Here is a 24,299-nt window from a genome sequence, read left to right as displayed (position 1 = left end):
ATTGATTTCATTTTGACAAATGAAAGTTTCAACACAATATATAATGAAACACTTATATCCAATGTGGTCCTGAAATAGTCAGATATGTCCACTTTTCCATTAGATTCACACAGACCACATTCTCTGTATGTGACGGGATGGCATTCACAGCAACACTAAACACATCCTATATTAAAAATAGGATAATAATAGGGCGGGCGAATGGACCTCTGACATCACTCTGACTCAGCCACATAACCATATAAGGAGTTCCTAATGCAGCTACACCCAAATATGGAATGTGTTGTTTAAGCTCAATGTGTCGTCATGGCATCAGCCACAAACAGTCAGCTCCATATATGGGAAAAAATAGAACGAAACCGGCTTCATCTTGTTGTGATCACGTGATTTCTCGGTGTACTCTTCTTGGGTGATCCTCGGATCATGCACAGGCTGCGGAAGAGCGCCCTCTATCGTAAAACCACTGAAAACACCCACATGACGAGAATCTCCTCATTGGCGGTGTGAGCCTTGGGGAAAAATTACAAGAAATCTCGTCATTGGCAGTCAATGAGTTAATACATTATACTTGCCCTCTATAACTAAGATTTGAAATTAAATATTTTATTTTATCTATTTCAGAGATAGTACGTCTTTCGCTCAAACGTATCCCGTCGCAAGTTGATGATGTCATTTGTCCATGTGTGGTCCAGCCATATGGAATTTATGGAATGCATTATGCTAATAAAACGTATTTAAAATATTGCTTTGATGCTCATTTATTAACCATAGGAAGTATTACGTTTTGTTTTAGGCTATTTTCAAATACAATCTTGCGGGGGAATTATAATAAGCAGATCTGGCAACCCTGCTTGAGACGGGAGCAGTCCCAAATAAAATATTGAAGGTGTTTTTCATTTCTAATTTTAATTACATAGGGCAATTATAATGTATTAAAGCTTATTAGCCAGGGATCCTTTAAGTCCACTTTGTTTGTCCAGCCCCTTCCTGCCTGGCCTATAGTATAAAATACTACCAGAGCGTTCTTCCCTGTGCCTCCTATTTGCTCTCTCTTTCTTTCTCAGTAAAGAATGAAAATGCTAAGGAGAGTGGAATATACCCTCTCTCTATTTAAATAGAGCTTACGGAGGCATTGTTCAGCAGCTCTGCAGCGTTTCTAAATGAAAGCCCAAACCTCTAAACATTAACTCCCTCAGACTGTTTAAACTCTCTCTCTTGAAACAGATTACAGATCTAGACTTTGACCTACGGCACAGAGAACGTAGTGGTCATTTTATACCATGTGGCTGCTATGTGGCTCGACATGTCTTATCCAGAGTGTCTGTAATGAGTGAGAAAGGCAGATCTGAAGTGTCTTATTCAGCAGACATTTAAGAGTGGCTGTTGAATGATGTATCGGCTATTATGGGTCTCAAAGCTGACCTTTTGGATCCAGATTTCTCGTGTTTCTCAATTACAATAGAAACCTACACGGTAAAATCCTCATAGTTCAGAGTTAACCCATTCTATCCGGGAACGCATCTGTGTCATTTTAGATACTTCAAAAATAGCAGATATACAAGCTCATAGCGCCGCACTAGCTTGTAGATCTGCAATTGTTTTGAAAAATCGTGAAAATTCGCACAAACTTTTGTTACTCAAATCTTTGCTTCTGGGGGTCCCTGGAACTAAATATTTTGAGATGGGGGAATATTTGAGACGGCCAAATACATTTCATTTTGGGGGTCCTTGACATGAAAAAGTTTGAGCACCACCTGATATAGCAACATACGTTTTTCAGAAACCTGTTAGGATTTAGAAGACATTTGCAGATGCGTTCCCGGATTGAATGGGTTAAAAAGTGCCCGTAAAAAAATAAATATATATGACACAGTCATATTATACCAGATTGCTTATTTCTCTCACTAAACATGGCAACATTTTTAGATCCCATATTCTGAGAGGACATTGAGCAACAGCGCCACTTACCATAGAGTTACATACAGTGGCCGAACACAGTATTGTGGGTCGTCTTGAGATCCCATATTCCGAGAGTACATTGAGCCCTCATTGGCTAAAAAAAAAACAGCCAACGAGGAAAAAGTCGCGCAAAAGTCACTACTAGCTAGAGTGTATCAGACCGGGTCTGCAACCTGGTAAAAAGCCTAAGTGACATCTTTATTACGGGGAGTGAACCTGTGACCTTGCAGCAGGGTGACTGTGGTCTTACACAGCTCTCTCACAGCGGAGCGGAGCAGCTCTCCAAGGACGCAGGACGTCGTCTTCACTGAGCGGCACAGAGGTGACCTCTCACCTGCAGCCTGCACAGCAGACACATGTATGGCTGCTGGCAGCCGACCTGCACAGCTGCTCATGGCAGACCAATGCTACTGTTAGTGTGTGTGTGTGTGTGTGTGTGTGTGTGTGTGTGTGTGTGTGTGTGTGTGTGTGTGTGTGTGTGTGTGTGCCTTGAGGGGGTTCCAAATGCCCCCTTACGGGTGTGTAACTCTTGAGAGTGTACAAATGGAACCATTTGGTTCCATTTGTACACTCTCAGAGTTATGAAGGTCCTTGAAATTAAGTTTTGAGAATGTGTGTGTGTGTGTGTGTCTCACTAGTACACAAAACAATTTTGTTTTGCCGTCTCTCTTCCTCTGCCTCTTTCTTCTTTCTCTCTCTTCCTCTCTCCCCTCCTCTCTCCCCCACCCTCTCTTTCTGTCTCCCCTTCCACTCTCCATATTTCTCTAACTTCTTTCTCAGTCTCAGCTTTTTCTCTCACTCACTCGCTTCCTCCCTCCCTCCCTCCCTCCCTCTCTCTCTCTCTCTCTCTCTCTCTCTCTCTCTCTCTCTCTCTCTCTCTGTCTCAGCGGTGCTTCTGCTGCCAGATGAGCATGAGGCAGGAAAAGGAATGCAGCTCTGCTCTGTTTACCTTCCTCTCACCCTTCTCTCTCTTTCTCTCTCTCTCTCTCTCTTTCTCTCCCTTTTTCTTTTGAGCACTTACTCTCTGTCCCTCTCTGTGACACCTCCTGCCTCTCTCTCTCTCTCTCTCTCTCTCTCTCTCTCGCTCTCTCCCCTCCCTCTATTTCTCTCTCGCACTCTCTCTTATCGCGCTCGGTGTGTGTGTGTGTGTGTGTGTGTGTGTGTGTGTGTGTGTGTGTGTGTATGTGTCCAGTCGCTGGGCTCCAAGCAGCACTGAGATGGTGGCGAAGGTAGTTGTGCGATGAAGCTGGGCTGCCTGTGGGGATCTGGCAATCAGAGAGCGATAGATAGATAGATAGATAGATAGAGAGACAGAGAGAGAGAGAGAGAGAGAGAGAGAGAGAGAATGGCTTCTGCCGCCTGCCTCAGAGGCTGATCAGAGTCAAGAGATAGAGCGGCGCACTCCGGATTTAAACACTATTTTTGACACAACTGGGACTCTGGGCACCTGTGGACTTTGGGGGAAGACTGGGAATGTTATGGCTTCAATGTCTTGAACCCGTGATCGTGGCAGGTAGAGTACAAGTGCAAGACTTTGGGGAGATGCTGCTATGAGGGCTGATGCTGACTGTATGTATGTTTTAAAAGGTCAGAAGACTGCAGAGATTATGTGAAATGTCATGAAGGTAGAAGTCTTGTGTTGAAGCCCGTCGCATATAAGCTCTGGAGAAATTGAGATTCTTGCCGGACCGTCCCCCAGAGGCCTCTGAGCCGCGGCAGCACCGCAACGGACAAACCTGAGTGGACGAAGACCCCTGGAGATAAGAGACGAAAAAAGGCTGCGGAGAGGCGAAAAAAAAAACGGATGCATCTGATCTAACACGTCGGAAACACAGCCCAGCCCCAATTTCAGCTGTGTGAGAGCCCATAATAGCCTTGGATACACCTGGGACACTCAGGAGAAACCAGACACGAGCTGGATCAAAGGACAGACATGATGTCAGAGATCGCCAGGGGCATTCGTTCGTGACCCCATCCTGAGCTGTGGAGAGGAGTGCAGGAGGAGGAGAGCTGAATTTCCAGGTGTGCAAAAACCACACCAAGCCTTATCCGTTAGCCCGACCACATCCCCTCTCTCTCTCTCTCTCTCTCTCTCTCTCCCCCTCTTCTCTCTCTATCTCTCCCTCTCCTTAGCCCCTCCCTAGTTTCTTTACGGCTAATTTTCTCTGCATCCCCTCTTCTCAACCGTGCCCCCCCCTTTCCCCATCTCTCTTCCTCCCATGGAACGAGTCAAGACAGGGAGAGGGCACAGCTGATTAATTTGCCTGAGCCACCCTTCCCGGAGCGTGGGTCTACACACACAGACATAAGGATCAGAGTCGGCACGCAGCAGCACCAGCTGAGAGAGAAACACTTTTGAGTTGTAATCAAGTGGAAGACCAGAGAAGCACCATGTGGAGCCAAACCGGATACTGCAATCACCTGCCTCACCCCGGTCATCCTTTCTACCATGCACCCTGCAGGTGGGTATTAACAACCGTCATGTGTTCCCTAGGGCTGTCACTATTGCAAATTTAAGTTGACGATTAATTGTCACTCAAATAATTGCGATTAACGATTTTAATTGTGTTTCTGTCGTTGGAAATGAATGGAACATTATGAATAAAAATGACATTTCTGTTTGGCTTTTAGCTTTCGTAAACACAAGTTGCACAGGTCAGATAATATGACAAATAACACATATTTAATTACTTTATACTTAAAAATAAACATTGATTGTGGAAATAGCAGATCTAAAAGCTCAAAACGCGTCGCGATTGAGCTTATACAGTAGATCTGCTATTTCCACTATTTTTGACATTTAAAAAAAAATATATGACATTTTTTAACATGGACTTGATTATGACGATTATGCAAAAATAATTGCGAGGATATAAAATAATTGCGATTAGACGATTATGTAATAATTGTGACAGGCCTAGTGTTCCCCACCGACAGTCAGCGTAGCTGGAAAATGTGTCCGATATTGGAATCAGTGAGGTACGGTTGTACCACTTTTTCTGACCAAAGAAAACGGAAGTTTCAGAGATATTTATATAGTCTGCTGTGTTTTGTATGGTATTTGTGCCGTATGCAAAGTTCCATTATCCTTGTCCGATATGTGCTCTGTCGCTTCATAAGTTGTCATTATTTATCTTCTGTTTGTCTAATCTTGAAATTGCTGCTCATTGTCATTTTTTCTTATTTTGGCAATTGGAAAATTGTGCTGAGGTGTGCCTCAGGGACAATAATCCAGACCGTCAGCAATTTTTATTGCAGTAATTAACGAAATTAACCTGAGGATGCATTCATCTGAGATTTTGAAGTATGCGATTTGGCAACAAGCCTTTAATAGTTGAAGGGGTTTTCTTTGTTTCCCTGAGGGAGTGATAGTGGCCGAACTGGTTTGTCTGGTATGTTTGTTTTGTGCCCGGCATCAACAGAATAGGAGGGAACTGGTTTTGTGTGTGTGAACTGAAATAAAAGTCGCCAAACCAACGGCTTTACTGGTCAGTGTTGTCTCACCAGCATTATTGTTCACCTGTGAAGGTGCTTTGGGAGGCTTTGTCCGGACATGACTGTGAGATCATGAGCCCAACAGCTGTTTCCCAGACACTGCCTCATCCTTTGACGTACAGATTTACAGGGAACCCTTTGTGAGAAAGTTGTAATTTTTTTTTACCAAATGGGCTTTTGGTAGCATTTGTATACTCTGAGTTGCAAATGGATAAATTAACACTGAGGTTTTTACCATGTGTTTTATTCAACAAATAGGCTTCGGTTTTTCCAAAGTAAACTTATTTGTAGTTTCCAAACAATTCTGGCTGGAGGCTATAGTGTATAGACAGCTCATCTGTCATACTCACACTCACACACACAGAGACTCACACACTCAGCTGGCAAACATACATACAGCTTGTGAACACACACACACACACACACACACACACACACACACACACACACACACACACACACACACACACACACACACACACACACACACACACACAGATAGCGTAGGCACATAAAACGCACACTATCACACACCGAGGCTTGCATGTGCACTGCACACACACCCTTGCACACAGAAAGGCATAATGACATCATTACATTTATCAGCGTTGCAGATGTGACCCACTCACAAATGAACACCATCAATCCTCATTCCCTGAAGGCTGAACGGACCCCCTACCCCCTCCCCCCCCTTCTCCCTTCTCCCCTTCCTCGGTCTGATGCTGTAACCACTGGCATGGTGATACAGCACTAACATTTCCCTACATCATACCTGTATGAGGAGATGATGTTCAGAGTGTGATATCATTGAGTACTCTGTGTGTGTGTGTGTGTGTGTGTGTGTGTGTGTGTGTGTGTGTGTGTGTGTGTGTGTGTGTGTGTGTGTGTGTGTGTGTGTGTGTGTGTGTGTGTGTGTGTGTGTGCAAGAAAGAGTGGTATAATGCATCTGTTTAGCCATTTTAACCATGTAATTATTGGCGAATATTTTTAATTTCTTTGGGAAAATGTTCCAAAGAAATGTTTAAAATAGCCAACCTACAAGGTCACTACGCATTGCGATGTGACGCAATGTGCCGCAATTTCCCTGTGACTTTGTCAGCAACTGGCTTTTAGGCAAAAAAACAAACATTTATGTCGGTAATGTGGTATGACATTAGAGGAGAGCTGAAAGGAAAAGGCGCGTTTGAATCAAATTCTCCTGATGTCCAAAACATTTTGAAGCTCCTCTTGAGATGGAAGTTGGAACTCTTTGTTGTTGTTGTTGTCATTTTCCGTGACGTTTTCAAAAGTTTGCCTAAAATTCACGTGTCAATTGGATGGCGGTATGTGAGATGGGTGTGTATGGAATGATTAACCCTTTAAGACCGGGAACGCATCTGTGTGTCATTTTTAGATATCTTTGGCTATTCAAAAATAGCAGATCTACAAGCTCATAGCGCGGCACCGAGTGTCGCGCTGTGAGCTTGTAGATCTGCTATTTTTGAAAAATCTTGAACATTTGTTCGAATATTTGAATATATATATATATATTTTTTTAAATGGAACATTTGTAACTCAAATCTTTGCTTCTGGAGGTCCCTGGAACAACATATTTTGAGATGGGGGTCCACGACATGAAAACGTGAGAACCACTGATTATAGCAACATACGTTTTTCAGAAAACTGTTAGGATTTAGAAGACATTTAGAAGCAGAAGAATAGCCAGAAGCAAAGATTTGAGTTACAAATGTTTGCTTAAAAATATATATTTTGTTTCAAAGATTTTCAAAAATATTCAAGATTTTTTTTAAATAGCAGATCTACAAGCTCTTAGCGCGGCACTCGGTGCCGCGCTATGAGCTTGTAGATCTGCTATTTTTGAATAGCCCAAAGAAATCTAAAAATGACACAGATGCGTTCCCGGTCTAAATGGGCTAATGCGGTCTGTGTGAGAGCAGTGGGTGTGTGTTTGTGTGTGTTGGAGGTAGCCGGAGGGGTTCTCTGCACAGTAAAAAAAAATCCTGAATGCTAATTTCAATCTGAGAGTGTAAGAATGTACGCAATTGTTTTAAAAATGAACATTGAGGATTTGACTGTGTGCGTGTAATGAGGTGGTGAAAGAGGGAGGCGAAGAACTTTAGTGACTGACTCAAGCCTCAGTCTTCCAGGCAGGTCACTGACCTCTTGGATGAGCTGGCCTGCTGAGCTAGAGGCAGAATGAGAGAGAGAGAGAGAGAGAGAAACAGACAGACAGACAGACAGACAGACAGAGAAACACATTTGGAGAGAGGGAGAGAGAATGAGGAAGATTGAGTTGGGGGAGAGAGTGGCAGAGGAGGAAAGAGAGAGAATGAGCGATGAAGAGAAATCGCTGGAATCCAGGAAATAACCGCAATGTCCAAAACCATCACCAATTTTGTTCACTAGTCTCCCACACTGGTGGTCTGGATTATCTGACTCACATTAACGATGTTCTACCTGTTGTATTCTACAGTAGGGGTCTTCAACCTTTTCAGGCCAAGGACCCCCTAGCTGAGAGAGCGATGAAGCAGGGACCCCCTCTATATTGTATAAAATTCTGTTTTATATTAAACTCTGGGTCTGCCCTTTTTTCCCTCTACACCTATGCCTTTTTTAACGTCTCGCAGCGCGAGGCTGTGTGAGCTTGTAGATCTGCTATTTTTGGCTAAAGTTCTCCTCAGAAAAGGGATGATAGAGTTCAAGTGGTTAAGGTAAAAAAGAACTAAATCATACCACACAAAGATTTGGCGTACCCTAACTCTGAGGACCCCCTAGGGGTCCCGGACCCCCTGTTGAAGACCCCTGTTCTACAGTCATCTCACAAAACGATCACATAAAATATAGTCATACTCATTTTGCTCATTTTAGTTTGCTTGTAATGTTCCCAATTTAGAAAGTTTAGACAACATTCTGGCAGGTGTTCCAGCGATCCTCGTATAGCCATGTAACGGCTATTTTATACTAACGATATTGCACTGATCAGAGCATAGTCACAGAGTTATGGCCATTTTGAAGTGTTAAAGCTGCTGTAACACTGCTTTAGTGCCCCATATGTGTGCAATTTAGTTTTTTTTGGTGTGACTATTCTCACGCCAGACCCCTGAACAGTGTTTTTGTGCCTGTGGCCCTTTATGTGACTATTATCATGTTTGTGCCAAGTTTGGTGCACAAGTCCGGATGTTACGTTTGTGTTTAACCCATTGAGACTGGAATCACAGCATCTGTGTCATTTTACGATATCTTTGGCTATTCAAAAAATAGCAGATCTACAAGCTCATAGTGCGGCACCGGGTGCCGCGCTATGAGCTCGTAGATCTGCAATAAAAAAATTAAAAAAACGTCTAAATTTGTGGAAATCTTTTAACATAATATTTATTATTTTTTAAAGCGAACATTTGTAAAATATTTGGTTCCAGGGACCCCCAGAAGCAAAGATTTGAGTTTCAAATGTTTGCATTAAAAATATATATATATTCAAAGATTTGCACACATTTTCACGATTTCCCAAAAATAGCAGATCTACAAGCTCGTAGCGTGGCACTCGGTGCCACGCTACGAGCTTGTAGATCTGCTATTTTTTGAATAGCCAAAGAAATCTTAACATGACACAGATGCGTTCACGGTCTTTATGGGTTAATATAGGTTTGAAGCACAATTGATTTTCTGATCAAAGTATAATAAAGTAATTAGGCATAAGAGGAAATTGCTATAGAGGACAATGTATAGGAGTTGAGTGGGGAAAAAGCCTTGACTGGACAGTACACCTGCTCAGTAATAGGATGAAAGACAAATAGCCCCAGTCTTTATGTCACAGGTTTGACTCATGACCCCTGTCTCTCTACACCTGTCTTTACCGAGAAGGGGGGAAAAAAATCCATCTGTGTGATATTCTATTCTCTGTAAGTGTACTAGGTTGTGTGTGTGTGTGTGTGTATATCCTCAGTATTAATTTATCCATTACATTTGCACACAGACTCTCGAGACTTAAATGAACACTGAGGAGGATTTTGACTGTGTACTGTGATCCCTGTGGCTAGGTCAGGATTAGTTAATGATTACTTCACCTGTCAACACAAAGCTCGCACACTCCGCCCCAGACGCCGTACCACCCCATTCCTCTCACTTGTTTTCTCCTCTCTCTCTATCGCATGCTCTCACGCCTCTCTCTCCGTGTACACTGCATTCCCTCGCCGGGGCAGAGGAAACACTCCTGGCACTCTAATCCTATATACTAAGCCGCCAGTCAGCTAGCCGGCCGGCCAGTCAGTCAGCCAGTAAGTTAGTAAGTCACACATGCATAAGGTGAGTGCTTAAGGTGAAGGCTTAATGAGTGTTTGGCTGATAATATTGTGTGCGCGACTGCGCGTGTGTGTGTGTGTGTGTGTGTGTGCGCCACGCTGAAAATATTGACTGCGCGTAGGTTTGTGTGTACGTATAATAACGCATGACTGTGGGTAACTAAGCGCACACAGATTTTGCGCATGACCTATTGGCGATTAGATTCGATTGGCTGTTCAAAGACTACCCGTGTAGTGGATTAGATTTGGGTAATACAGCATGCAGAGTGGAGTCGGTGTTTCATAACATAAGCTTATTAACCGTGCATATTATGTTGAGTTGCTTGATTGAAATAATTGAATGGCTGTTTGGTATTTTCCGGCACGACAGCATTTCTGTGGTTGACAACAGAGGTTGGCAAAAGTCATGTGTTGGATACAATTAAATGCACCACATTTTAAGTTAGGTATCGGTTGAACCATCAGAGATGCACATTTGTTCTTATGTTTCTGCATACTAGTCATTTCTCTGTGTGCGTGTGTTTGTGTGTTTGTGTGTGTGTGTGTGTTGGGCTTCCATATGCTTTCAGTCAATCTGCTCTCTGTCTCCACCCCCTGCTGTGACACCTGACTCAATCCTTTTACAGCCCTGAACTGCCTCTAATATACACACACACGCACTTACACAAACACTGGCTACGTACTTGCTTACATAGTGTGTGTGTGTGTTTGTGTGTGTGTGTGTGTGTGTGTGTGTGTCTGTGTGTGTTAGGGCATTAACAGATAAATCGAATATTCGACTATCAAACCACTATTCGACCACTGTACATCAAAGTCGATTATTCGGAAAAATAATATATTTTTTCAGTGGCTTTTCTACAGCAGACACGCAGCTGTGAGCTCTGGTGTTGTTAGTTTTCCTAATCCATTCATGGTTGATTGTTGTCAAATCATTTCATATTGTGAGGTTGTGCTTAGGGCTGTCCCCTAAAAGTCGACGCGTCGGGCGAGGAGCCTGACGTCGACTCGCATTCCCTGAGTCGAGTCGTCAATGCCATTGGCCCGAAAAAAATGGTTTTCATTTTTTTTTTATATAATCAAATCGATTAATCGAATATTCAAATACTTATTGGTCGAGTAAATCGAATGCTAAAAATCACTGTTCGTGAATGCCCTAGTGTGTGTGTGTGTGTGTGTGTGTGCGCACGCGTGCGTGCGTGCACATACAAGGTGTGAACATTAATTATGTGACAGTGCTTTCCTGTCAACTCTGTTCAAAGCATTGAGCTGAATCTGGTCTCTGTTCCCTGTGGATAACAGTGTGAAGAGGAGTGTGTTGGAGCATTAAATTGTGCATTAAGGTGCATAGCTTTGTGCTCAGAACCTACTGATCTTTGTCAAATACCTCCAGCATCTAGAGATACATGAGGGAAATGTAATGCGTAATGTAGAACGTAGGGATAACAGACCTGTGGTGTAGATATTATTACAAAGATGATGAGAACATACACGCCACTTCTACATACACAGACTGTGAGTATTATGTCCATTTAGACATGAAGAGACTCTATCAGTATGAATGCTACTATGTAGACCAGTGGTTCTCAACCTTTTCATGCCGCGACCCCCAAAATAATCATATTTGAACTGGGGACCCCCCACCCTGATTCCACAGATAAATGTTGTGAGCTTGTAGATCGACTATTTTCACAATTTTGTCTCTTTCTTATGTTATTTGACAATTTGGCCAAGTATAGCTTGTTGATTACTTTTGATGCAGTATTGCTATTCTTTTTATTTCATTTGATCTTTTTTCTTAGGTATTAAAAAGGTATTAAAAGTCCTTAAATTGTCACTTTACTGTCATTTGGGGACCGCCCTAAAATCATGCGGGGACCACCCTGGGGGTCCCGACCCACAGGTTGAGAACCACTGATGTAGACGCACACACACACACACACACACACACACACACACACACACACACACACACACACACACACACACACACACACACACACACACACACACACACACACACACACACGCACACACAAGCTGTCAAGTACCTTTACCAGCCCACCTCCACATTAAACCTGGGGGAATCAGACAGAGTGAGAGATGGAGACCACACTACTGTAAATAGAAACCAGCATCTGTCTAAAGGATGTAATCCCCCTTTCCCTTTTCATTCCCACTAGTCTGTCACCCTCTCTCTCTCCTCTCTCCTTCCCCGCCGTCCTCCTCCTCCTTCCTCTCCACACGTGTAACAGGAGGACTGACACTTTGACAAAACTAATTCACACACGGTGGCTCTCCATGCATCCTCTTGTCACGCAGAGCCAGGCAGGCAGGAAGGACAGCAGCCTTTATACCGAGGCTCGTTGCTAACAGGAAGCTGTCATACCGCTATGCCTGTGTTGGTTTTGTGGCACTTGGTTTATGGTCATTATCTCGGTCAGGCCGAGTGGCTATAATTGGCTATAATTAATGCTCCACTACTATGTAACTTTCCTCTTCTACCCTGGATTTGCACCAGTCCTGACATTTTTTTTTTACCATTTCAGCTAATAGAGCCTGCCTGCTTGCACAACATGACCTTTGACACAATCTAAATGTCTCAATAGAAGAGCAGGGAGACAAAATACAACCACCCCAATTGTATAAATGATATTGTATTAACATACTCTACCATACAGATTGGACAAAATGACATTTGATTAATTAAAAACACACTTTAAAAAATATATATATAACAATTACCAGCTCAACTAGTTACTTACAGAACGAAAACCAGCAGGAGTGTACGCACAAATCGTCAACATCATCATCATTGTGGATACCTAGAATTTAATATTCCACAGCATTGATTGGCATTTTCACCAGCAGCTGCACTACTCATTCCAGATTTTCTCTCCAAATGTCACCCTCTTCACAATGCTAAACATGTCCCAGCTTCCCCATCTTCTAAATGACAGAACATTAAGTTATTTTGGTTATGGAGGAAGCGATTTGAGCCCTGGGAATTCAAGTACTATGTGTAACATTCATGTTATTAGTGTTTTTTTGGTGACACCCCTTGTAACTCTGTTGTCAGAAACGGTAATTATTAATTGTGAATGAATACATTTAAATGAATACACATGTCATTTGTGCCGTGAGTGTCGGTCCCTCATTAGTTATCTGTCTATCTTCCAGCAGGCCCTTTAAAATGTTCTGTGCATTTCGTTTAAGACTGAGTTAGACGAAAGACCAGAGTGGTTTGTGGCTCACCTTTGTACAACAGTCTTGAAAAACGTCCGTTTCTGTAACTTTGCACCTCTGTGTGTTTCTGTCAGTCTAACTCATGCTCTCCTGTCTCCAACCTCTCTCTTGCATAGCTGAGGCAACTTCTCTTTTAAGCCATTCAATCCAGGGACGCATCTGTGTCATTGTAGAATGACAATGACACAAAACAGTTTTTTGTGTCATTGTTGCTATACCAGGGGTTCTCAAACTTTTTCATGTCAAGGACCACCCAAAATGATTTGTATTTGGCCACCTCCATCTCAAAATATTTTTGTTCCAGGGACCCCCCAGAAGCAATTATTTGAGTTACAAATATTGGCTTTAAAATATATATATGTATTCAAAGATTTGCACACGTTTTCAAAAAATTGCAGATCTGCAAGCTCGTAGCGCGGCACTCGGTGCCGTGCTACGAGCTTGTATATCTGCTATTTTTTGAATAGCTAAAGTATAAAATGACACAGGTGCGTTCCCGGATTGGATGTATTAATCAGTGCCCCCTTCACTATAGGGTACAGCCCCACAACCTCTAGTCAATAACAGCCTAAATGTAACGGCCAATATGGTAATGAATCGAGTTAAAACATCTTTTATCTCCTTCAATAGTGAGGTGGGACATATGACTGTAATAGCAGACAGTTTGGTGGCTAAATCCAGCACAGAAATATATACCCAGCAGGGTGATGAGTGTAATCTGTGTGTTTCGACTTTGGGTTTTTCATTAGATTGTGCGGAGCGTGTGCAGAATAGGAGGATCAATGATAAGTAGAGAGAAGCCAGCTGTGATTCACGGGTGCTTTGGGTTACTGTGAGATGATGAGAGCTCTTAAAGGGGAAGACCTCCCATTTTCAACAGTGAACGATGTCATGTATATATGTTAATGCTGGTGAGTGGAAATGTGCGCAAGTGCTCCACCCTCTGTTGAGCCGAGAACAGCAGTATTGATTATTTGGGCAGTGACGTCGGCTCGTTGGAGAATGTGGCCCCGCCCCCTAGGCAGCCTGCAGTCTACAATGGGACTTTTCTCCCTCAGCAGAAACAGCGCACTTTCAATTGAAATAAAAAACTTTTTAGAGCATTTTCAGCCAATTCAGCTGGATTATGTACAAGTGCTATGTCTTGTGAGCCAGAATATATACCTATAGGCCATTAAAAACGTCCAGGATCTACTCCTACCGCTATTATTCATCTCTTTACGCGGAGCTACAGGAGGCGCAAATCATTTGCCCATATTTGGGTGAACGTGATGACGTCGCTCAACGAACGGCGCCAGCGTGCTCAGAAAGGGGGGAAATCAAATCATTATCTACTACTACGCTACTACGACGAGAGGAACCGACAGAATCAGATAACAACAACAACAACAACAAAAAAGAAAAATGTCTAGTGATGAGGAGGATGAGGAGGAGGGTCCGAGGATGGGGCGTGTGGACGGCTATCTTTTCGAACCGGAGTTCAATGATGATGAAATGAGGGAGCGAGAGGCTGAACGTGCAGCTTTTGCAGCAGCCCAAGCAGCCGCAGCGGCTCAACCACAGCCTAACCCAAGGCAAGGGGTAGTGGACTGGTGCACTTGTGGCAACTGCACAGTCATGGACACTGAAGAGGAGTCCCGGTGCTGCAACGAAGAACCGTACATGGCCCACTATCTGAGGGAAATGGAGTGGGAGGAAATGGGTGACAACCACGGCAACGTTTGTTTTCGGGATCACGAACACTTTGAAGCTCACCTAAATCCTGGCGTGCTGGAAACTTTTTTTCGTGTGCCCAAAGTGAACTGGAAAAGCAACAAACCAACTGGACCCAATGGCAGCCTGTCTCGCACGTGAGTAAACTATAATAGCTCAAATCTAGTGTAAACCCCCCTCTATCAGTCAGTAGGCCAAAATGTTTAACGTTCCAGTTCAACCCATGTAAATACAATAAATTGTTTAGAGTGGAAAAAACAACATAGCTCAGCCCTATAAACCATTGGTTCTCAAAGTGGGGTCCGGGGACCCCCAGGGGTCCTTTGAGGGAGTTCCAGGGGGTCCCCAGCTAAATGATGGATAGTTAGGAACCAAATGGACCCTTATGGGTCTGTAGCTCTGAGTGTACAAAATGGACCCTAATGGGTCCATTTGGTTCCATGTGTACACTCTGAGTAAAATTAACATTGATTGTACAATATAAATTAGGGTCCAAGAAGTAGAAATGCCATTACATGGGAATGCATGTCAAACTGGGGGTCCTTGAAATTAAAATGTTTGAGAATCACTGCTAGAGCCGGAAAAACAATCTCCCTGGCATATCTTTTCAAATGGGGGTCCGCAAGCTAAGTGTCAATTTGGGGGTCCTTGACATGAAAGTTTGGTAGTATGTATGTTTATACAGTATACTACATGCTACAGCAGTGGTTCTCAAAAAAGTATTTCAAGTACCCCCAATTTGTACCCCCAAATTGTTATTCGTTATGCCACAGGTGCCCTTTTAAAAACATTTAAAATCTCTGGGACCCCAATCTACACAGTAAATTCCTGTCAATTTAACTCTGAGTCTACAAAGGTCCATTTGTACACTCCCTGTCTCAGACTAACAGACTCAAAGGGTCCATTTGGACCCGTAGCCCAACATTGAGAACCAATGTGCCGTATAAATATATGATTACTACATGAACACATTTTTATAATCTTGCGTGCTTTGCAGTTATTGCCAAGAAGTTTAACCCACACTGCTAATGTCATATTCTTCATACAATGTTTTCACAGGCAGAACAGATTGGTGTCCTACAGAATCATTCTGGAGTGGATCCTCAGAGGCGTAAAACTGGGCCCAGGCAACAGGATTCCCCTTCCATCGTGTGTGATTAATGCCATTAGATCAAAATATCCGTCATTGACTGGGCTTTACACAGGTTTCAGAGAAATACTCGATGCCCAGGACCTGTAAAATGGTTAATGATGGTGTAATGCAGGGAACGTTTTCAGCCCAAGGACCCCCTAGCTGAGAGAGAGATGAAGCAGGGACCCCCCCTATGTTGTATAAAAATGTGTTTCAGATGCAACCTTTTGTTTGCGTGGTGTGCCCTTTCCCCCTACACCGATAGCTCTTTGCCAAAAATAGCCGATCTACAAGCTCACAATGCAGCGCGAGGCATTGTGAGCTTGTAGATCGGCTATTTTTGGCTAAAGTTCTCCTCAGAAAAGGGATGCTATAGTGTTCAAGTGGTTACGGTAAAAAATAAGTCATCACACAAAAAGTTGGCAGACCCCTGTAGTAACTTGGACCCCCTGTTGAAGACCCCTGATGTAATGACATGCACATCAATTCTCTTGATTGACCATTGGAGAAAATAAAAGTTTCACACAGATTGTGATTTATCAGCATTTTATTTTGAGACTCTTACAAATGTACTTTCTCCTGCTGTTGTGTCCCCCCCCCCCACAGTTTATGTTTTTTATAGCGTTGCTACAATACCTACAAACACTTGCCTTAGAAATAGGCAGTCACATTCTTGTCCTGTGTCTTTCTGACAACTCCTGTGTGGATGGTCTTGGCTTTCTAGCTATGTTCTTTGGAAACTCAGGTCTGGGTAGGTGTGAAGATGGGTCTTTGTATGCCACATCTTCATCCATTCGTCGCTCCAGTACCTTCTCAACCAGTCTCTCCCTGAATGTGTAGCGTTTCGGCTCGTACGTGTTCTTTTGCACCCACTCATCGGACTGCTTTGGGAAGACATATTTGTAGACATCTTCACCTATCAAAGCAGAACATAAAAAAAAAAATGTATACATGTAACTGCAATAGTTATCAGACAACATTCCACTAACTCAATCTGCATGTTGTGAGTTACAGATAATGCATTAATATAAGAATTACATTCTAACGTATTGCAGTTATTACAGTGATAATCTTATAACACTTTTACAAGAATGATATCAAAACTGAATTCTACACTATATACCTGTGGCTGTTGTAGCCTGTTCTCTTAGGACATTGAAGTTGTGGTCGAGCACAGACAGTTGAGTACGTCCCACCATGGACTGGTAACTGAAATGAAGCCTCTTGGGCATGTACTTCAGTAAGGTACTGTGGTATGATTCAAGCACTCCTGCAAAAAATATTAAAGAGAGTTTATTAACGTGCCATTGTGTCATTAAGAATTACGTGACATGAAATATCTAACAGATTATTAACCCATTAAAACCGGGAACGCATCTGTGTAACCATTATTTTATGCTTTGGCTAATCAAAAATAGCAGATCTGCAAGCTCATAGTGTGGCACAGAGTGCCTCGCTATGAGCTTGTAGATTGCCATTTTTGAAAACGTGTGCAAATCTTTGAATATATATTTTTAAAGCGAACATTTTTTAACTCAAATCTGCTTCTGGGGGGTCCCTGGAACAACATACTTTGAGATGGGGGCCTGCGGCCAGAAAGTCATTTTGGGGGTCCTTGACATGAAAAGGTTTGAGAACAACTGATTATAGCAACAATGGTCTTTAAAAAACGGTTAGGATTAAGAAGACGTTTGTAGAATCCCCAGAAGCAAAGATTTGGGTTAAAAAAGTTCACTTTAAAAGTATTTACAGTATGTATTCAAAGATTTGCACACATTTAAAAAAAATAGCAGATCTACAAGCTCATTCAGTGCCGCGCTATGAGCTTGTATATCTATGCTTTTTTTGAATAGCCCAAAGAAATCTAAAATGGGTTAGTATTCAGAATTCCACCAATATGGAATTGGGCATTAACATTTTCATAGGAGAGGTAGTTAAATGTAGCATATAAGATTTGTCTTTTTGCCCGTATGTATGCTCCAACTACATATTTAAACAACAGTGATGACAACTTGCTATCCATTGCTAAAGATTGCACAGGGAAGCCAGGCCGTTATTAGACCGCTTCTTGTTTTACTGTCAATACAACTTCACTTTATCTGAGTTTACCTGTGTGCTTGAAATCAGCCATTTGATCCAAATCTTTCATCAGGTATTTGTCCAGTGCAACTTTAGAGAACACTTTGTACACCTCTGTGGTTTTAGAGAGCCATTTCTTGCGGCTCTGTTCTTCCTCGGACAGGTCAGCATGGCCACAGGTGTACTGTACCCCATTTTCTGTCCAGCTGTGTACACCACAGATATGGTAGAGAATGGAGAGCCATATCCGTTTCAGTTCCTGTAAAAAGCACAATTAACGGATACATCACTGATTACATTCAATACTGTCTGTGTTTAGTCAACTATAGTTGTGTCTAATTGATTGCATGATTGATAGAATACTTTACTACAAATACATAAGCAGGTACAGACATTTAGGCTACAAGGATAACACAAAAAAAAGTCTTGGGGACTTGTTTCCATTGTGATCATGCGACAACATGTTGCATGATTCAACTGCATATGGTATAGTTGAACAGTTAATTTACAGTTACAAAGATGAAAAGTTCATCCTGAAGGTAGATAGCATTTTAAAAGATCTATTGTGTTCCCACGTAAATCAGTGTAAAATGGTCATATACTATATGTTGGTAATTTCATACATACCACAACACTACCCCCACAGTTTGCACATGAATACCAGAGGTGGTTTCCTACGCTCTTCACCCAAGGCAGGAGGTCTTCATATGCCTTCTTTTTAGACAAAGCTTGTAGTTTTTTTTTAAGACCTTTTCAGGGAAAATGTTTGTGTTAGCTGCATACAGGACATACTGGACACTTTAGTATAAATTATAAAACATAGTTCCAGTGCTTGATTCGGATTAATTAAGCCTCATTGTAAAATACCCCATAAAACAACAACTGTATGAGTAAGCTCTCTATGCATAAATAGTCCTTGTCTTTTCTAGAAGATGGCAAACCCGTTTCCCGTTTCGGGTACATTTTCTATAGCTTAATTTTTGATTGGCTCAGCAGATTTGAACCATAAACACATCCGAGAACATGAAATGGGTGTGCCACATTCTGGAAAGACAGGACAGTCATGCACTGGTATATGCAGTCTATTCCTAAAGGGGTTGTAGGAAGTAAAACACAGCCTCTTGGGGCTCATTGTTTTATTATACAAAAATCTGACCTTTACTACAATGCCAGGGGTCCACCTGATGATTTATTTCTGGAAATTCCTCTTTCATGATCTTCCGGACGGAAGATGAGCGATCTGTTGTTACTATGGAGATAGGAAGGCCCTGGCGCAAAAGGCTGCTTAGACCTCTCCTTAACCCCAGAGGCTCCATTGCCACAGAGCTCTTGGCCTCAGTAACCTGTTGTGTAAACAAAGACCACACGTTACACTTTTCAAAAAACAAATTACAACTAGGAAAAAGTGCTCCAGGTCTCCGCCAGGTCAGGTAGGTTACTGTGGCCTCCTGGTGGTGCTATAATAGGCCAATGTGAAAAGGGTGCCATTTCTTCTTAGGCCTTGCACGGCATATCGGACACTGTATTCATGATTTGAGGCATGTTGTTCCAAAAATGTGTTTTGCTGAATTAGACCTGCTGGTTAACAGGAATCGGCCAATTATAGCACCACCATGAGGCTGATTTGAACATTTTCAAATGGCATTTCTTCCTCGGCCTAATGGGAATGTGTGTGCAAAATTTCACGGAAATTGCATGCTGTGTTCATGATTTGAGGCATTTTGTTCGAAACTGACTACTCCTGCAAAATTTGGAAGCCAATTTTTGCCAATCAGGATAGAATATGAAAAATTTGAAAGACCCGTTTCTTACTGTGTACCGATTTGCAGGATTTTTGGCCAAAATCTGTAGGAGTACTGTCCAAAAATGTGTTTTGCTAAAAGCAGCCTCCTGGTGGCGCTATAAAGGCCCATGTGAACATTTTGGGGCAGAGGTTCTGCTCTGGCATCCAGGGACTGTGTGTGCACAGTTTCGCTGCAAGCAAGCCAACGGTGCCAGAGATTAGCTCAGCTGTACACAGACAAGACAGAATGACACACACGGACGGACAGGGGGCAAAACATACTCTCTCGCCATGCCTTTCGGCCTGCCGGAGACAATAACAGGCACTTGTGTGATTAAATTTACCTGGATAACATCAGATTGAATAATCTGCTTGGTCCAGTCATCCATAAAGCTATAGGTTGTGTATTTGGCTGAAAATCCAGGGCTGTCCGACCTATGGAAGCACAAAGCACTGTTTTCATTATGCAGGAATAGAAGTTCTGCATTTACCATCTATAAGAAGAGACAACAAAGATAAACCTTTACTGATCCCCAGGCGGGAAATTCAGGTGTCATACCAGGCATTAACATCAGTAAAAATGAAACAGGAGAGGTATAGGTACAGTAAGAGTGACAGTTGAGGCTTAGATTATCACTGGATATCATCAGCACCGGGTCTCCGGGCGAATGAATACCAGATATGTACAGACAGTGACATTTTATCAATAGCCATGTACATTATGTATACTTGCCTGGCATCCCCACAAAGGTGTACTGGCTTCCCTGCATTTGCATCTTCTATGATGGTGGCGAGTATTGACTTGTGTTGCAGGTCGTACTCTTGTTTTATGACGGGCAGGAAGTAGGAGGACTGGTATTCATAGAAAGTGGTACTTTCTGGCAACTGTACATTACAAAGATCTGCCCAGTCTTTGATTTCTGTAAAGGTAGAGCCAGTGAACAGCACAGAAGCCATTGACACAATATTTGTCTGTGGCATCTGCCTCACATCCGGACATGACTGCCAACTCCCTGTGTGTCGTTTCACACACTCCCAAGTAATCTTAATTTGACTTCCTTTATGAATTGTACAAGTATCTGTGATTCCAGACCCACACTCTGGACATCTTTTAAATAGTTGCATTAGGTTTGATTCGTTAACAATCCACTTTCTTTGATTCCAAACATCACTGTATGTCTCAGAGTCTTCAGAGTCTATACTAGAGCTTGCTGACGTGGGAGGTTTATAGTCTGAAGTTGTCTGACTAGCTCCTAATGAGCTAGAAAAACTTGTGTCCATTTGTGGTGAGGTGGGTTCATCTTCATCTGTGATTTGCTGCTCAAGAGGTATGTCATCGGTGCCTTCCTAATAACAGAAAATATATACATATAAAACATTGCCATTGTTTTGCTCATCAATCTTCATTCATTCATTCATTCATTCATATATAAAAAACCTACCAAAGACAATCTCTCTGGTGAACATGGAGGTCTTGAGACGGTCGCTAGACCCATGGCTTCAAGTTGCTGGAAAAAGAAACAACTGTTTGTCTCCAAAGTAAATGAGCACATCAACGCTATTAATATTCAAACAATTAAATGTGGTAATGGTGTACATACACAATAGTAATGGTGTACATATATTCTATAAGTTGGGGAATGAGTGATGAAAGCAGTCACACCAGGCCTAAGTCAAACAAACTAGACTGGGTGGGTGGGTGTGATTACACACCTGTTGCACACAGGATAAATCAGCCCCTTCAGTATGTAATACAAGCTTAAAATAAATTACCTTGTGTCTTTTCTTAGACATTGGAGATGGCTGCAATGGGTGACGACAGGTGGTGGCGGGGTGCACGGGCATAGCAGCAGACAGTCCAAATGTTTCATCTTTCTATAAAGCCATTCAAAATAAGAATTGTTCTTTAATCCACACATATGCATTAAAATCATAACATGGATAGGGAGATTGATAAATTGCACAGCATGTAAAACATGGCAAGAACGGTTACGTGTGTGTGTGTGTTGTCCATGATTTGCTGACTGTACTTTATTACAGCACCTTGTAATATTTGTGTCCTTGTATTGTATCCTGTATTGTATGTGGACATAAATACATGATTAAATGTGTGTGAGTGATACACTTATCCGCCACAGACAATCCATCCAGTCCCTTCCTATAATTCATGTGTCTGTCTACATTAACATGTAGTATTGCGGCTGATCAGTAATTGGCCTGGGAGATTTAAAAACTGTATGACGCGCATTAAATACTCAGTTCCAAACAAATGCTCAAGTTTAAAATGTTTACTGTGCATTGTCACCAATTATTAGAATTTCCAATACATAAATCTGTAATAAATCTGTGCACAAGATAAGTTAAACAGTGAGCAATTAACAATACAAAATGCGGTCAACAAAAATACAGCTCACCCTACCTCCATGGTCAAACCAACCAATAAAGGTGAGCAGGTGAGAGCCACATTTATAGTCACCGGAGGCCACCCACAAAGGCACACCCACCAACAAGGTGCCAATGAGGTGCCTCCAGCAATCTCATACCAATAACCCCACCCCAGTGCACAAATACAAATACAATCCTTCATTTGGCTCCTACATGTAGCCTTTAAAAATACCCTCTTATTATTTATTATTTAAGGAGGAGGACAAGCACTTACATTTTTAGCAAGGGTCACTGTAGGTATGGCATTCAAAGTCAAATCTATAGTGGACATAACCTGGAAATAAAAACAATAACATTTAATGTCAAAGAGAAAAAAAACGATATATATATATATATATATATATATATATATATATATATATATATATATATATATATATATATATATATATATATATATACACACATACACACACATATATATATATATATATATATATATATATATATATATATATATATATATATATATATATATATATATATATGTGTGTGTGTGTGTGTGTGTGTGTGTGTGTGTGTGTGTGTGTGTGTGTGTGTGTGTGTGTGTGTGTGTGTGTGTGTGTATATATATATATATATATATATATATATATATATATATATATATATATATACATACACACACACACACATATATATATATACACATATATACACATACACACACACACACACACACAATAATAATAAGTCATTTGTATTGCCTGGCATGTTTGCACATTAGTTTCAGTGCAGTTGGTGCATTGATATGCATCAATATAGGCTATAGTAACATCTCAACAATTATTGACTCAAAATATAAAGATGGCAAGGTACAATAATGCAACAACCACAATATTTAAAGTAGGCATGCATATGCAATATAAGCAACGAAAATGCAATACGAAAATACAATGTAATAGACTGTAGGCCTATTTACCTCAGCGTGCCTACGTTTCTCCAAGGCACCTCTGTATATTGGGACAGCACCCGTTCCACTCCATGGAAAGACAGAGGGAATGGCCGTTCTGGTGAGCCTTCTCCTTGGTGTAGTCCCCATGAGAGACGCCATGAGGTCCCTTTCATAATCCTGCTCAGTAAAGTGTTTGCAGCACACACGTAGTGATTTCATCTTGGCTGCCGATGTTTTAACATCATAATTCACATTTCTAATCGCAACAAGCCACTTGCGACATCTGGTAACATCTGTTGTTGGAAAGGAATGGAATATGGTGCCTTCAAGCTTGACTTTTTCACAACATCCAGGGACAGAACACCAACTTCTTGTTCCTTGTTTTTTATTAGACATATTGGAAATCGTTACGTTTCTCACTCACTTGTCTGTCCGTCTCGTTGATACTAGTGTTTGTTGTGATTTGATTTCCCCCTTTCTGAGCACGCTGGCGCCGTTCGTTGAGCAACGTCATCACGTTCACCCAAATATGGGCAAATGATTTCCGCCTCCTGTAGCTCCGCGTAAAGAGATGAATAATAGCGGTAGGAGTAGATCCTGGACGTTTTTAATGGCCTATAGGTATATATTCTGGCTCACAAGACATAGCACTTGTACATAATCCAGCTGAATTGGCTGAAAATGCTCTAAAAAGTTTTTTATTTCAATTGAAAGTGCGCTGTTTCTGCTGAGGGAGAAAAGTCCCATTGTAGACTGCAGGCTGCCTAGGGGGCGGAGCCACATTCTCCAACGAGCCGACGTCACTGCCCAAATAATCAATACTGCTGTTCTCGGCTCAACAGAGGGTGGAGCACTTGCGCACATTTCCACTCACCAGCATTAACATATATACATGACATCGTTCACTGTTGAAAATGGGAGGTCTTCCCCTTTAACCATTCTCCACGCCATCCAAAAAAGAAAAGCGAATACGGTGGTTTAGCAGCTGGTGACTTTGAATAATATCATTCGGTCAGGTTTAATGCGTTGGGAGCAGAGATGTTGCCCACGTGTTGGGGAAGTGTGGGCTTGCGCATACTGTAAGCCTTCTGGAACAGAAGGTAGGAACTTTTTTTTTATCACATAGCCTTCACTGTATCTGATGTTTGATCTTGTATTCCTTGCTTTGTTTAGTTTTTTTTATAAATGTAGTAAAAAAAAAAAGCTGAAAGGAAAATGGTAAAAGTGGAGAGTCTATAGGAGCCAAAGGTGAATGTG

At 41.9% G+C, this 24,299-nt stretch overlaps 3 protein-coding genes across 12 annotated transcripts in view; 1 reads left to right on the top strand and 2 right to left on the bottom strand.

Moving 5' to 3' along the window:
* plekha7a (pleckstrin homology domain containing, family A member 7a) overlaps positions 1-24,299 on the top strand; it is a 189,053-nt gene that overhangs the window by 43,140 nt on the left and 121,614 nt on the right. Inside the window, exon 1 of one of the 10 annotated variants that reach the window (XM_084058993.1) lies at positions 3,029-4,421. The exons of the other annotated variants lie outside the window; for them this stretch is intronic. Within the exon in view, the coding sequence (XP_083915119.1) occupies positions 4,351-4,421 (71 nt within the window). The 5' untranslated portion in view covers positions 3,029-4,350. Of the gene's footprint in view, positions 1-3,028; positions 4,422-24,299 lie in introns of those variants that run through there. 10 annotated transcript variants of the gene reach the window in all.
* On the bottom strand, positions 16,469-20,211 carry LOC311046587 (uncharacterized protein). The gene is made up of 6 exons (XM_084058994.1): positions 20,047-20,211; positions 19,076-19,262; positions 18,547-18,668; positions 17,950-18,178; positions 16,964-17,110; positions 16,469-16,756 (listed from the first exon to the last, which is right to left on the bottom strand). The coding sequence occupies exons 1-6, from the start codon at positions 20,194-20,196 to the stop codon at positions 16,506-16,508; spliced, it is 1,086 nt and encodes a 361-aa protein (XP_083915120.1). The 5' UTR covers positions 20,197-20,211; the 3' UTR covers positions 16,469-16,505.
* LOC311047884 (uncharacterized protein) lies at positions 20,336-23,390 on the bottom strand (the record flags this gene model as incomplete). The annotated part of the gene is made up of 5 exons (XM_084060833.1): positions 23,070-23,390; positions 22,362-22,421; positions 21,476-21,577; positions 21,145-21,210; positions 20,336-21,049 (listed from the first exon to the last, which is right to left on the bottom strand). Exons 1-5 carry the CDS (start codon positions 23,259-23,261, stop codon positions 20,336-20,338), a joined length of 1,134 nt encoding a protein of 377 aa, XP_083916959.1. The 5' UTR covers positions 23,262-23,390.

The sequence above is a fragment of the Gymnoscopelus microlampas genome, assembly GCF_963454915.1.
Source record: "Gymnoscopelus microlampas genome assembly, chromosome: 6".
NCBI lineage: Eukaryota > Metazoa > Chordata > Actinopteri > Myctophiformes > Myctophidae > Gymnoscopelus > Gymnoscopelus microlampas.
This window is presented reverse-complemented; position numbering and strand designations above follow the sequence as displayed.

What these genes read in the sequence shown, in the direction of transcription:
- LOC311046587 (XM_084058994.1), bottom strand. Translation starts at nt 20,196, where the DNA reads ATGGTAAATGCAGAACTTCTATTCCTGCATAATGAAAACAGTGCTTTG. An exon ending in TTCAATCTGATGTTATCCAG is followed by an intron (nt 19,263 to 20,046) that starts GTAAATTTAATC and finishes TTTACACAACAG; the next exon opens with GTTACTGAGGCCAAGAGCTC. An exon ending in ACTGTGGGGGTAGTGTTGTG is followed by an intron (nt 18,179 to 18,546) that starts GTATGTATGAAA and finishes TGCTTTTTACAG; the next exon opens with GAACTGAAACGGATATGGCT.